This window comes from Neodiprion lecontei, chromosome 1, assembly GCF_021901455.1.
Source record: "Neodiprion lecontei isolate iyNeoLeco1 chromosome 1, iyNeoLeco1.1, whole genome shotgun sequence".
Classification (NCBI taxonomy): Eukaryota; Metazoa; Arthropoda; class Insecta; order Hymenoptera; family Diprionidae; genus Neodiprion; species Neodiprion lecontei.
In genome coordinates this window covers 27461038-27476489 of record NC_060260.1, presented here as the reverse complement: position 1 = coordinate 27476489, position 15452 = coordinate 27461038, and the positions used below count along the sequence as shown (strand labels likewise).

At 43.1% G+C, this 15452-nt stretch overlaps 1 protein-coding gene across 7 annotated transcripts in view; it reads left to right on the top strand.

Annotated features, from left to right (window-relative positions):
* Positions 1-15452, top strand: part of LOC107221085 (DNA N6-methyl adenine demethylase) — a 95187-nt gene that overhangs the window by 65891 nt on the left and 13844 nt on the right. For 5 of the 7 annotated variants that reach the window (XR_006902817.1, XM_046731311.1, XM_046731308.1 and 2 more), the window contains 3 exons: positions 1823-2047; positions 14590-14830; positions 14935-15188. Coding sequence is in view for 6 of the 7 variants with exons in the window: in XM_046731311.1 (XP_046587267.1) it covers positions 1823-2047; positions 14590-14830; positions 14935-15188 (720 nt within the window). In the remaining variant the exon portion in view is untranslated. The remainder of the gene's footprint in view (positions 1-1822; positions 2048-14589; positions 14831-14934; positions 15189-15452) is intronic. The other 2 variants (XM_046731335.1, XM_046731318.1) reach the window with 1 other exon arrangement.

Below are 15452 nucleotides of genomic sequence, written 5' to 3'. Positions count from 1 at the left end.
TATATTGTATTCTACTTGCATCCACTGGTTTCATTTCGCATAAAATTTCTTGCTACTCGTAGTGTTCGTAAGAATTATTTCGAACTTGTATGGAAAAATCGAATTTCTAATTAGTCGATTTTGACAAAGTTCGCGATGCCCGTTTTACGATACTTGTTGCACACGTCGTGTCGAAATAGGCGAGGCTGTAGACCTCAACGATAGATCAAAGATGAATTACAGTAGTTTCAGAAATGTCTTCGATATCAATAAACTCGCAAAGAATTTAAAGCTTGACTTGAAGTTCGTGTATAAATCGACTTTGTCCGTACGAGGTAATCCAGCAAATTGCAATGACTGTAGATTTTCGACGGAGCACCTGACGTTGGGTCTCACCCTTGCGTTTTTTTCACTACTCATGCACACCGTATGAATGAAATTGTAACGATTCGCTAGCTGAGCTGTGTCGTAGATACCGACAGGAATTCTTTGTTTGACTTTATGGAAAGCCATCTAACCGTTGTGGCCCACTTTAGCCACGTATTTTTAGCAATAGGGTCACGCCGGCACGTATACAGAGGTTATTCTGGCCACTGGACGATCAGTTATTCGTTCCTTTATTTTTTACGTTTCAAATCGAGACTCGAATCGCTTCATTGAGTACAGCTATCCATTTCCTGATGTGTAAATCATTCGAGTTAATGTTGCAACGTATGCCGAAAGATTTTATGCTACCACATCGGCAAAATACAGTGTCTATATAATGTATCTTTTTTTCCTTCAAAAAAGTGAAATGCGATCGAAGCATTATCTATGAATTGAAGGAGATATTTTTAATAACAATAAGTGAGTTGTGTAATACATAAATAAATACATTAACTAAAGAAACGAATGGTTAAATTTGACCCAAATCTTGACACTGTTCCTGTATTCATTTTACAGTTCGTTATCACTTATAATTTGCAGGCTAGCGTAACAGTTGAATCAGTTGTAAAGGGGAATGAAAAATTTTCATCAGAAATTCGCGTGTCGCCGATGATCTTTCCATAATGTACGAAAATAGAAAGGAAAAAAATAAGATTTTGCTACCATATCTCGTCAATTCGTTCGAATACACGTCATTTGCATCTAAATACCATACGGAGTTGAATCAAATTATACATGTATATCTACCGATAAAGTATTGTTCGATTTAATTGGATACTCTGTTGATGATCGGTCAAATATTTGATTAAAGTCCATCGGAATCAATTAATGAAATAGTTACCAAACCAAATAAACGTGTTCCATGGTCCGATTCAATTACATTTTTTTTCATATATCTACAATATTTTGACAATTTAATTTTAACGTTCACTTTTTCCTTATTCCCTGATTTTACACAAGTGAAATACCCCCCCTCCCACCAAGAATATTTATTTTTTACGCAGAATTGATAATCATCGTTAAAACTTTTCGTCACACTAGAATCATACTTTACATTTAATTACTTTACTATCGATGCGTATGTCCAACTAGTTGTAAATCAGATATAAATCACTTGGCTTTGATTGATTCATAGAGATAGGATTTGTCTAGAAAAACAATATCGACTCGTTATTTGAATATGTCGAGCTGTCTTGAGTTGAGTGAGATTGACGAATACTTGGGATGTACTATGGATTCCATTACGAATCTTCCATGCAGGTTCAATTATTGTCGGAGGTTCGTTCGACTTTATACCTTACACTCACAATAGACTCGTCTTAAAGACCCCCGAGCACCCAGCGATGCCACTCGCACTGTATAGATACCTATATTCCCGTTAAATAATATCGTTTTTTTTTGTGTCACATGATTACAGAGTTACCGAAAGATCGCGCGCCAAGTCAGCACGCCGGATACACCGACGGTTGGACTGGGTAGTCCTCAGGCAGGTATTGGCGGCTTGCAACAGCAACAACACCCGCAGCAACAGGGACTCCACGTTGACGCCATGCAGCAGGCCAAGGACAGTTTGTCACCCGCGGTTGTTCAGCAGTCCGGAGCTCTTCGCAACGGGAATCCGGCGCCACCAGTTGTGTCAATGGTGAGTTCATTTATTAGCCCCTTTTTACTCAAATTTGCCGGAGGTGGAAAAGCGTGTCCGCTTTCGGTTACCGGATTCACTAGCCCTCGGAATTGAGGGACGGACGCATGCCTTGATTTTTGTCCTTGAAGTAGGTGGGAAGATATTCTGCACCTTACTCATCGGTTGAATTGGATAGCATCGATTCTGGGTGATATGAGAAATTGGTGATTTGTTGAAACAGCGATAAACGGTCTTGTGTCGCTGAAGTAGAAATACAGTGATTTTGGAAGACCCTGGAATACCTGGTCTACTCGTATCAGACTTGCTTTTGCTTTATTAACGTACCAGGTAAAAATATGCGGTATCAAAAACGTTGACACGGAAATTCCAGTTTGGTATGGATACATTTTTCGACCGGTGTACGTATGTAATAAGCAACAGGGAACGTTTTTCTACGCAACTAGCAAAAATTGATGTACCGTTAAAAAATGTTTGTGTAATGCGTGCTTATTTCAGCACTACATTTGTAAACACGTCACTATAGACAGAAAGATAGATAGATCGATCGATAGGATATTTATTTGTCCATGACAGTGATGGATAATATTACAAAATTTAATAGAGAATAGAAAGCAGTGTAGAAAAATAAAACAATTTTGAAAAAAGGTGAATTATGATCCTAGGGAAATTAGTAATTTTTCCACAGAGATTTTTCATCCATGCTCTTTAGATCAACAGTCTATTTTGAGCCGTTGAGATTTGCTATCAGCAGACCTCGTGAATCAGCGATTCTTTGACAAGTAACATTTGATTCAGTGAAAATAAAATATACCGTTTATTTCTGATCGTTACCGACGAAATTAACCGTGTTGATTACAAGGGTTTCGTTAGTTAGAAATTGAAACGAAAATTCGATGGCCACGCGGATATCGTCAGTCACAGAAACTGTCTCATCTGTCCTTGTTCGATGTGTTACGTGGTCGTGATTGATCAATTCGAGGTTTCGGGTTACATATAATGCTTGAGGCACTGGTCTGCGGCAGCTGGTTTCTGTACTGGACATAATCCAATTACCGTGTATATCGTCCGTATTCTCTTGTGGACAGCGTCTCTTGATGGTGGTATTTGTACAACTGTTCCGGTGAATGGAGAAGAGCGAAGGTCTCCAAAGGTCGTAACGGACATGGTATCATTTGCCATTTAAATTCAGATGTTACATATTATCCGTCGCGTATGAACTCCTCGCTGGCATCAACGGAACATTTCATTCGACGGTATAATTTTCTTCCCGTGTAGGTAGCATAGTTGTTTGCTTATCGGAATGGTTCGAGACGCTTATCAGCACCGCCTATGCTGGTATCTGTAACATGCTCCAGTTTCCTTTACTCCACACATGCCAGCGATGCGATGCGTGCAACGTTCCCTCGAGTCGTTAGTTGTATTATTATACTGCGTATTCCCAATCTAAATTCGCAGCTTGTTGCCGCCCGAGAGTTTGCCACGCTCCGTGTATTTACCACGGGTAAATTTTATCTCAGGCTTGTCCGACTCCCGCTTTGAAGTAAAAAAGAAGCGTGCTGAATTGGAAATATTGGTTCCAAATTGTGATTCAATCGGTATGATAAGTCGATTCGTTTGAATCGTTGTATTACTATGAAATAAAAGCAAAAGTAACTCCATACGCGAGATGTTTTTACTTTCGGGTACGGATAGAATTTTTCCTCTAACCATAATGCGTACACTGAGAAAAATTTCATTTGTTACAGTAACTAGAAAAATTGAGTAAAACAGGTATTGCTAAAACAAATGTTTGAATATCGTTGGAATTACGAAAGACGAGGTACGCGTAACCATTTTGCGCTATTGCCGATCCGTTTTTGGTAATTGCAACGCAAAATCAGTTTGTGAGGTTTACTTTACTTTTTTAGTTAAATAAGGCTTTAACATCAATTTTTTGTTGCACAAGCATTAAATTTTCGCAACAGTTACAAGAAAGTATATATAGTAACAGTGATCATAATGAGAAAGAATAGTAACAGATACTAAACGCTTTTTTGTTTAAGTTCAATGAAGTGAGCGAGCGAGATAATGTATCGAACATGGGTGTTTTGCTAATTCCGGATGCGCGTGCGTGTCATAATTAGCGGCGGTTGCGTTCTCACTTTCGAGTGGCGTTTAACTAAAGCTGTGAACTTGTAACGGTGTCAGATTTAGGGTCGGTTCACTTTTCTCTCGAGACCACCGCGCGTCTAAGTAAGTCAGCAGCAGGCCCCCATGCAGGAATGCGGGAATCCTTTCTCTCCGCGAGATTCGAGCGAGGAAATCACGCTACCTACCCAGGTTACTGGGCAAACCAGTCTCCAAACGGGTGTCGTGGTCTCTCTGATCCTTCGTCGTCCTCCTCGTGTGGTTGGTGTATCATTATCGCGCCTACGCGGAGACACGACGCTCTTGCGAATGGGCATCCACGTGCAGCCAACGCCGACGATCCTCAAGGCCACGCAGAAGGTCTTCACACCGACGTGACCCCGGCTCCTACTACCACGTACCCTGATCCTACATTACGACGAAGTCGACAACGAAGAGCTCGGAACGGAGAACGCGTGCGTGCGATGACTCCACAAATCGGTCGAGTAATCACTGCTTTGAACGTCTAATCTTTCCGGCATGGTCTAGGGTCCTAGTTGAATGTGTTATAAGTAGCGGGATGAGCCTGGTCTACTACGATGGTCGATCGGAGGGCCAACGGCAATGGTCATCGGTCTATGGTCATGGCCTGTGCAGGACAGTCCCGCACTTGATACAGCAGAAAGAATTGAATAATATAATACATCATATAATATAATATCATACATCATACATAGCATTAAAGTTTGAAACCAAATTTTGGATGTTCGGATGTTCGGATGTTCAGAAAGTATCGTCACCAAAATTTTTTTCTCTCTGACATCATCGATCAATAGTAATCGTCGACGACGAAAATCAGCTAGCCGAATTCCTCAGTCCGGAAACAACCGCACAGTAGAGAAGACGTATGAGAATCGCGCTCCGCAGATTTCGAGTACCGGGTTCTCTACCTCCTGGATCTTGCGCTGCGGTCCGCTTCCTGGTGCAACTCGACTTGCAGGACAAGCACTCCGCAGTTCTGGCTGTTCAGGTCCTCCACCTGGTGGATCTCGACCTCCAGCACAAGTGCTCCGTAGTTCCTGCGCTCTAGGTCCGCTACCTGGTGAAATTCGACTTCCAGAACAAGCGTTCCGTAGTTCCTCATAGTTTCTGCGCTCCAGGTAATTTACCTGATGAATTGCGACTTTCAGGTCCTCTAGCTGATGAATTTCGACCTCCAGGATAAGCGCACTGTAGTTCCTGCGTCCCAGGTGATTTACCTGATGAATTGCAACTTCCAGGTCCTCTACCTGGTGAATTTCGACTCCCAGAACAAGTGCTCCATAGTTTCTGCTCAGTGCAGTGAGCAGTGAGGGCGTGAGGTATCTCATTAATCTCGTATCATCTGGTAAAACACTGATAACGAGCAAGCGCAGCGAGCCCACGAGCACAAATATCAGTTACATTAGGCATCCGACCCCGAGCGAGCTTTAACGAGCGAGGGTTTTACAGCTAGTTGAATAATAATCGATCAACTGACATTGCCTCGCGGAGAAAAGGGTATACTGAACATTTGCGTACGGTATGGTAACAGATGGATTTTGCTGTCGCGGTATGACATTTATTCCGATATTCTCTTATGTCGTTATTACTAAAAAATATAGTACAATGTGTTATACAGTATATAAAACTAATCTTCATTCTGCGATAGTAAAAACTCATCTGATCGTGGGGCTGCTCACTCCCAAATTCGGTGGCACGACAATTTTCAAAAGGATTTGATTTCTTGTGATTTCGAATGCGATTCCCGTGATTTCCGAATCAATGAGATTACCTGCGACTTTGTATGGTTTCTAAATTTCAGAAATAATTGACCTCTAGACTGTCAAGAAATGGAGATTGATTAATTATTACAGATAAACAGTAATTAATTTACGAGTAGGGATACGTGCGTACTCAATCAATAACATAGATTATTAAAGAAATTAGAATCATTTTTTTTTATTCTCTCACAAACATTTTCGTGAACGCTTAAATTTTTTTCACTCATAACAGGAGATGACTCCGAGAATGTATCTATAATAGATAGACGTTGGATAAATGCTCGCTTGCTTGGAAATGGGATGAGTGATTTCGAATGTAATGAGTCAATGATTTCTCAAGTAAGCAACCCCTAGCATCTGTTACTATACGAAATTTCAATTCTCAGTATAACTTTATTTCGTGAACTACCCACGACTTCTTCAGACTTTGTATTACGGTGAAAAGACCTCTTCCCCGAATCACGAAAAATCTTTCTTTTAAATCCCAATCTTGCTACCGAGCAGAATAATATCCATCATCACCTCCCCCGCTGTAGCAGTGGCAGCAGCCTCTTTCAACTCGGCTTAGCGCGGCGCCGATCTTCCGTCTCTCTTTGGCTCTGGCTCGCCCCTCTTTCAGCTCTTCCCATCCCGCTTCACGTACGTCGGCGGTTCCTGTTCCTGCGGGTATTGATTCTCGTTGGCGGGCGGTCACCGCCCCCGCGGCCGCGGCGGTGGCCGACGCCGTCGCTGCCACCGTCTGCTACCAGTCTGCGGCCCCTTCCTAGTTTTCTTTGCCGAGAGATGGTCCTCCGTTAAACCTCTGAGCGTAACCAAACTCGGTTGTTTCTTTTGTCCTATTGTTACGTCGAGGGTTGGCCATCTCGCCGAGGAAGACGTTGGCCGAATTCCGAATCGCGGTGTGGCAGCCTTCTCGGTCCCCGATGACCTCGTTCAATGCGAGTCTGGTCAGGGTTAAGAGCTCAAAGCGTTTACCGGATGGCTCGGGGGGTGTAAAATGGTCCTACCGGAGATCAGGAGGGTGCGATGACACGAAGGTCGAGCCCCGCGAGGGTCGGCAGCGCCCCCGTCTAGCCCCGCAGGGGTGTTTTCAAGACGGTCGTAAATTCACTCCGAGAGAGTTAGACACCGCGATCTAGGCCAACGTCGAGAGTCCCACCGCTCGAGGATCAGAACCCTCGTCTGGCAACTGGTTGCCTCTTTTATCTGGTCGCGAATTGCGACAGTTGGGGTTAGACGCCTTGGGGTGGGATTCGTGTTCAAGTGTACTCTGTCTCCGTTTGCACGCTGCAGAAAAGAAACGGTTTCCGACGTTGAGTTTACTCTACGTTTGAAGAGAATTTCCTCCTCGCGACATAACGTAACCGCGTATGGGGCTGCACGAGGATCGAGGCTGTCCGATTTCCGAAACCGATTTCCTCAATCAAACACCGCAAACTTCAATTTCCGACGTAATATCTACGGACGTGTAATACCGTATGTATGTGCCCACATTTACCACATAACACGTTTATACTGACAGCCTATTTCACCGCCATGCATTTGTGGCGAATCGTGCATTTAATACATTTCGCCGGGTATACCGGAAGACCCGAACGGGGAGGAGCGTTGGTATCGATTTAAGCGGTCAGACCACACATTGTCGACTAAACTTACATATACGTCGAGTGAGGCTCACGCCGAGTAAACTTCTCATGCATTACGATTGACCCTTCCATTTTCCATTTCGTTATATTGAAACACCATCACTTGCCGTTCAAATTTGACCGTTTTGGATTCGAGTTTTGACAAGTACTCTGTCATGGTGTTCATATGTAAGTTACTGAGCGTCACGGCGTTATTCTAGTGATCTGTAGTCTCACGTTTCTTTTCTGTCTCTGTATGTAAAGTAAACTATCAGACCAATTGTGAAACTTGATAGTGCCCTAAAAGTAGCCAAATATCGACTGTATTCGCAAAAACCATTTTCAACTAAGTTTCATTTCCGATGATTCCTGACTGTGATTACAGCACTCTGGATGCTGATGAAATGACTGTCGACATTGATCCCACTCGTCGGATATTTAGTTTAAAAAGTGGAAAGCATTTTCACGGTACAAAGCTAGTTCAGAAATTGTACGTCTTACACTTATGGTTGCTTATGCTTAATGAATATATAGAAATCTTGCAAGTGTTCAGTTATAGAAAATTCAAATCATTACGTCGTGGTTAACGCAGTCTGTTTTCGTATAACGTTGTTTTTGGCTGGTGGTAATCCTACCGTAAATGCAGAATTTGGTGTCCGGCAATTAAGTTAGAGAAGCTACGGGATGGAAAATTAATCGAATCATCGTATCGATGCGTCGTTGATTGCGGTGACCAACTTACCGATAAATTTACCCCACGCTACGTGACCACTTGACCGCGACACGGCATCTTCGGTTCCGATATGTGGATCGACCGTCGGGTATCTGGTTTACGGTCTGTCGCCCAAACTGGATTTAAAGTCTCCAATTGCAGGCCACAACTTGACTAAAGTTTTAACATTACTCATTGAAATTCATTCGCGAAATAACTCCCCAAAAATTTTTATGAAGTTGTACACCGTGAACAGTCGTTCATTGGTGCAAGTCTTAGCGACGTATTGCTGTTAGACGGAATAATACTGAGTTACATTACAATTGTCAGCGGAATCAAGTTGGTGCTATACGTGCAGTAGGTATATCGATGTATTGGAACTGGCGCTACATCGTTATCTGAGATTTATCGTTGAAAGAAAAATGGGAAAAAGTCAGTATTCCTGACCTCCTATATATTTACTTCAAAGTTCCTCAGCGAGCGGGCGTAATCATATCCATTTTGCCAAACGAAAAGTAACCTTCAAATGATATAGAGTAGTCTGAATCGCAAATTTCTACTTGAATAACATAAGTGGGAGCTTCTCCCGGAGTTGGCCGAACTTTACCTCACTCGGTGTTTACATAGATTCCGGATTTCTTGCGAACATGCAGCATTGGTTGTAACAAGTTTTGGCCCATGGGTAAAGTTCCGAGTGTTTTCTAGAAAATCAAATCGTCAATATTTGCCAAGCAAATTTGCATTGAGTGTTCAAAATTTTTAATTGTACAAAGCTGTACTGCACAAAAGGCAATTCCACCAGTCTGTTACACTATCTAGTGTGAAATCAACCAAATGCCGATACTGGATACGTCGAAAAATGGCTGTGTCGGGTTCGATTCAAACACCAGAGCTCCGGTAGTTCCTCGAGCAGGTCCGGCACGGTGCTCTTCACCTTCGGTCGAGGGCGAGCATCATCCCATCCCCAAGGGTTGTGCTTGGGTCCCGGCTTCGGCGGCTTGAGTTGGCCTAGGTCACGTTGCTTGCTCTCTTGCGGAAGGAAGGATATTCCCGAGACTGCCTCCCCTCTGCCACTTCCTCTTCCTCTTTCTCTTCCTCCTCCTCCGCCTCATCCTCCGACACCCGCCGTTCTTCTTCCTTTGCGCGTCGCGGGTGGGAGTGGAATCAACGGCTTGGCTCGACGCCCGTCTTCGATGCTATCGGCCTTCACCGCAGTCTCGACCCCGTGGCCACTTTGAGGATATGTTTGTGTTCTCTGCTTCGGCACACTTCGCTACAGGTTCTAGCTGGAATTGACGAAGACGAGACATTTTCTTCGGCGGCTTCGCTTGCGAGCAACTTCTTACTCCACCAAAGGGTCGTCCTTTTGGCGCACCGCAACATGACCAACAGTTTCATTTCTTGCTACCTTTCTTTCCAGCCACTTGTATTGAGCGAATAACGTGGAAAGTGCAATCGTAGGCTGCGCGATGTTCTAGTTTCGTTTTGTCGTTTTCTTGGTCGTCACCTCAAGACGGTTCATCGAAATTGAACAATTTATTTTCTACTTCCATACCCCGGCAATAACGAGCTATCGACGTGGGCGGATAGCCAGCCTTGTATGCCTCGAATGCTTCTTCCTTGCGTCGAAGAGCACGAAGGTCAACCGGTCGGCTTATAATATAGTGTCAAAGAGCGTGAGCAAGAGAGAGGGAAAGAGAGAATGGCGATGAAAAGTTGACGGAAAAAGAAGTACGCGATGCGTTTGTACTATTTCAACGATATATCCATGTAACTAACGATATGGATGTAGTCTATGGCACGTCACAGACAAACTTGCTAATCAGCCGTTTATTTTGCTCAAACTGAAACCTCGGGGCCCCTGCGGCATACTCGATGAATCATTCCCTCGGCAGCAAGTTATACGATGCGTCTTGTCCCTTAACGGGCACTCTCGACGTGCAGAGGCACTTCTTGTGCTCAAAGGGCACTTCTAATCGCTGATGTATTTATGCAGCCGGCTCAAAGGTGAGACGGTTAAACAATGGCTGGTTGGTTCTTGACTCATTGTCAGCTACGGGTACAGCTACTGTCAAAAATACACAACCGCTTGTCATTTCTTTCACCGTTGTGCCTCTTTTTCACTTGAAATACATCCGCGTTGTCATATATTTTCTAGAGTGGGAATTTTGTGACCTGGATTTTCATGTACCTATCGTGAGCCGTTGAAAAGCTCGGTGCAGCCGGTGCAAGCCCGGCGCACAAAGCTTGCTCTCCTATCCTAGCCGAACGGCGACGGCTGATTGCCATTTTCAAGAGACTGATTAAATTGCGAGGCGCAGCGGCCATCGCGCATTCTCCTCGGTCTGTCTACGTCCATCCCCGTTCCTCTCTTTCAACATTGTTAACTCTTCCTTCTCCCTCCTACGCGGCGGTTCTCGCCTGCATAACCATGGAAACGCCATGGCCGTGCTTCTCTTTCAGCTCTTTTTCTGCATCCTTGTCTTTCAGTTTTACAATTTATTTTTCACCCAATGCTGTACATAGTGTCGGTACGGAGTGCGGGGTCTACATACATACCTGACTGAAATCGATGGAGGTATTTTCGCCCACGCAGACCGCCGCTTCTTGATCTCTCGCTCTCTTTCGTTCGAATATTTACATATAATACTGAAATCGCACATGCGGGAGGAAAATCTAGATGCGAGTCCAAGAGAGAACGGGTCAGTAAACGAAATTCATTCTCTGATTATTCGCTTCCGAATTTTTCACCCGCAAAATTTCCCCCCTTCATCGGGTTTTCCAAGGTACTTCAAATTACTGGATACGGCTCGGAGTGCTTCACGTGCTGAAGCCTTAGTTGTCCTTTGAACCTTTCCAGTATGAAGATTCTTGACGAGCACTTTCAACCGGATGATTAATTATTGATGCGATGCTTTACAACGGGGGGCTTTGAACCACTGCAAAAATTAATGCAACAATCTTGGATTTGAATCCGTAATTATTCCAAGAATTTCGACCCTTTTCTACGCGAGCAGTTTGAAAGGTATAATTTCTACCAATTGTATCGTATTACTTACTAGTTCGAATTGCCGTAATAATCCAGGACCAGGCAGATGTTTAGGTACTAAATAGGATTAAATTTCCGAATCGTTACGGACTCTATAACAATTTCACAGGAAGCTTAAGTCTCGATTGACCCTAGAAATACGAGTAATTCTTATTTCACTTGGTATAAAGTTGCTATAATTAGGTACTTGCTCTTTTATGGCGTTCAATTATTTCACATGATATATGGTGTTACGGTCGCGTGCTATATCAGTGTGATGTTATACAATGCCAATACCACTACATGTGTATCTAGATACTACCCAAGTCATTTTCAACCGCACTGAAACAGAATATCGATTTGTTTTGTGGGAGAAATTTGCTAAATTAACGTTTATTATGAAAATTCAATCACATTATTCACCTGTACAGGATAGTATGTAGTAAACGAGAAAAAGCGTCTTATAGATGTAGAAAAACAGATCGCCTATTGTTAAAAAAAACGAAATAAAAGTGTGATTGATGAAAATATCGCAATTTTCAGATTCGGTTTGTTAAAGGGCTCGATACGGCAGTAAATCAATGTAGCAGTATAATTTGAAAAACATACGTAAATTTCACGAATATCATTTGCCGTGCTGACTAGCAAATAGTTTCGTTCTGTGGACAAGTGGATTTTTTTTCATTCGCTCGGAATAAAAGTTTACGTGACGAACAGTACAAATATCTGTGAAATAACGTTGCAGTACATTTTTTACTATCCAAACAGGTATCCTAAAATCCACAGCATCTGTATAATCAATTGCAGAAGTAAATTGGCAATGCTTGGTTTCAATTTCAAAGAAATATCAAATTTAAAATGAAAATCGCAACTATCGGAATCAGCAAAAAGTAGAAATGGAAATATTGACCGTAATAAACCCCGGTAACCGTCAATTTTATCGACCGTAGCAATTTTTACGGCTGTTGAACAATCATATTGGTGATAAATTTCTGGAGAACTGATGTTTGCAATGATTGGTAATTCTGCTCACAATCAGTTATGAATTATACAAGACTTGAAATAACACTTGCCGAAAATTGTGTTGCCCGAAAGGCTAAAATTCGGGTAAAAAATTTCCTTTATAAATGTTTCATTGTCATGCTCTGCTGTAAAATTTTGTATATAGGCGATCGAATTCAAGTTTGTAAATAAATAGTGCGGGTCATCGTTACCGACCTCACTTTTTCCCCGATGTCTGCAGCACTCTGAGTGATCGTCGGAACGTTAGTTTTAACTGTACATCAGATTTTGTTTTTGTAAAATGAAGCTCAGGTCCACAAGGGCAGATTTAAAATAGTATTCTTTACCCGACGTTCGGTTATTACGCTTAGATGTGTTTTTGATATCCAAAGAAAATGTATTCTGAAATGTAATCAAGGCAATATCCGGTGGGGTCACAGTCCCTGAAGTCGACAAAAGATTGAGTCACCGATACGAAAACCACCGTTATCTCCTGGTGATGACTTCGCGAAGTCATGATGCGTTTCGCCGTTACCAAACTAGTTCGGTCAATACCATCCCAGGGTCCAGTAACCCGTCGATATTAATGTACCAAACTCGTTACTCGGGTGACTAGGCGAATCTTCTATTGCAGAATTAAAAAATGTGGAAGATCATCGTTCCGAGGGGTCCAACCCCAGGATTCAAGTTGACATAGTTTTGGCTTATCGGAAGACAGAAGTTTCAGCGTCATCGCCAAGGCTGTCACAAGCTACTGCAGCACTCCTTGGCTCTTTCATGCTGTAGCGGCAACAGCAGCAGCAACTGAAACCAGTCAGCCAGTCGATCCAGGCGCTTGTAACGTCTACCTTGCCGTTGTTTTCCTTTTGCACCAAGTTTTATAGTGGCGGGTTAAACTGCGAGGTTGCCGGTTTTATCTCAGGGAAAAAATGAACGATTGCGATGTATAATGCGTCATCAGCAATTCGTCATTCAGCCCACAGTACCGGGCGCAGGGTTAGGCTATTTTCAATTTGCACGATAAATTCCGTCAGGCATTCTTCAGGAGTTCCTACAATTTATCACGCGGGGTGTTGGGGCTGTCGAGAGAATCTGGCAAACCGGGAAACTGGCACAATTCTCGAAATTTATGACTTCCTTTTGACAACTCTGCCTGCAGTTGAAGGCATGCGTATACAATTTGCGAAAACACTCACTCACTGTTTTACAACAATCAGTAATTGCGAAAGAGCGAATCTGTTCCGTGGAAAATAGTATTTTCTTGTAGATAATTTGAAAACGGTCATGAATGTGACGCACCATTGATCTCAGACACCCCGACGCTGTCATATATTGGATTCACCAGAAGGATCGTGATAGCCGGGATCTATTACCGTGCTCCGTTGCGCAGCAGTTTCATGGCGCTATAGTTTTCGGAGTTTAGGTTACACAGACCCGGCAGACGATATAAGCCATAAATTTTCACGATGCTTTTCACACACAGGTTTTCCTCCGTCCGGGACATTAACTACAACCCAGACGACATTTTAAGGAGATGAAATCGGCCTGATGACTTCATGCTCTTACCCCGATATATACCGTGTGCTATACCCACCTTATAGAAGTTTCTCTCCTCGCTCAACGCTTCGAAATATCGAAGCGCCCGAAAAAGAGACGCGTGAATAAGAGAGACAGAGCCCTTGTTCAGAGCCTCTGTCCTCCTGCGCATCGGTTTCATCTACACACGCCATTCTCTCATCCAGCCTCAAATAGATTTCCTTCTCTGGCGGTAGAACCGTGGCTATACCGTTATAACGCTGCTCGTTATAGGACCGCATTATGTGGAGACAATGCAATTCTTTCGGCGCGGCGTTATTTTATATACTTACTTATTGGTATTGTGTCCACTAAATATTGTTCACGATCAATCGATGTACAAGTTTTTAATCCTTTGGTTATGATCTGTCCGATGAGGATATGCAGCCCCTAGATTCGCCTCATAACGAGCAACGAGAACACACATCTTCCGCTTTATTTATTCTTTACGAACGTTACTCTGTCTATCCACTTGCCTCCCCGTGATTTCATTTTATTGGCATTTGCTCATTTTTGGTATCTTGGATTACTTTCTTGTCTGGATATGAATTTCTCCAACATTGCTACGGACGCAATGAATGTTATCTATCTATCCATCTATCTAGAGACACGAGATGTGACGCTTATGTACCGCAAACTTGATGACATTCTACGCGTATATCAACGATTTTTCCATTCGCTTGTTACAGTCGTCTGGGGTGATGCCCGGATTCTACGGAGACACTGGTGCGGGTTTCCGACCTGCAGCTGGATTCGGAAACACAGTATGGCACCAAGGAGTTGGTCCAGTTGGTGCAGTGACGGTGGAGGCTGCGCCAGCCGCCTGGCCTCCTCAGCAATTCATCCAACAAATACCAGCGCCCAACCAGCTCGAAGAACTGAGATATCACACTCAGTACAGCGCTGCAACTCCGTACCATCCACAACCTGGTGAGTTATAAAGATTTCTTTAAAAATTTTCGTAGATCTCGTTTTTTCCTGGATCCAATCATCATGGTGTAAAAATATTCATTAGATTGCGCTATTAATAGTAGATCTTTATTTGGTTTCAGTTGCCTATCAGCAACAGGCGTTCATTACCGCTGATCAGTCGGCGTTTCAACGGGCAGGCACAACCGGACAATACGCTATTACCGGTCAACCGTCGCCTCTAGCACCAGTTGTGGCCCAATCGGCAGCCACTACTGTTCAAAGACCTCTTAACGGTCAGTTTATGGACCCGGCATCAACGCCGGGTCAACCAGTCGGTTACGAAAGACAGGAATACGTTAATGGATACCAACAGCAGGTGAGCCAGAATGTGAAATTCTAGGTAAATTGATTCATTCATTAATTATCGTATTAGGGAATCATTTATTAGCTGTCATTCCGTGCTTACGAATTATCTATGTATACGCACCTCATATATATTGAAGGACAATGTTAGATTTAGAAACTAAGATGCCTAGAAGTAAAGTTAAACTGACAGAAAAAGGCGCAGATCAAGTGAAATACGTTCCTTCTCTCTGTTGTCCGAGGATTTTTATAAATAGCCATTACTATAATCATAAGT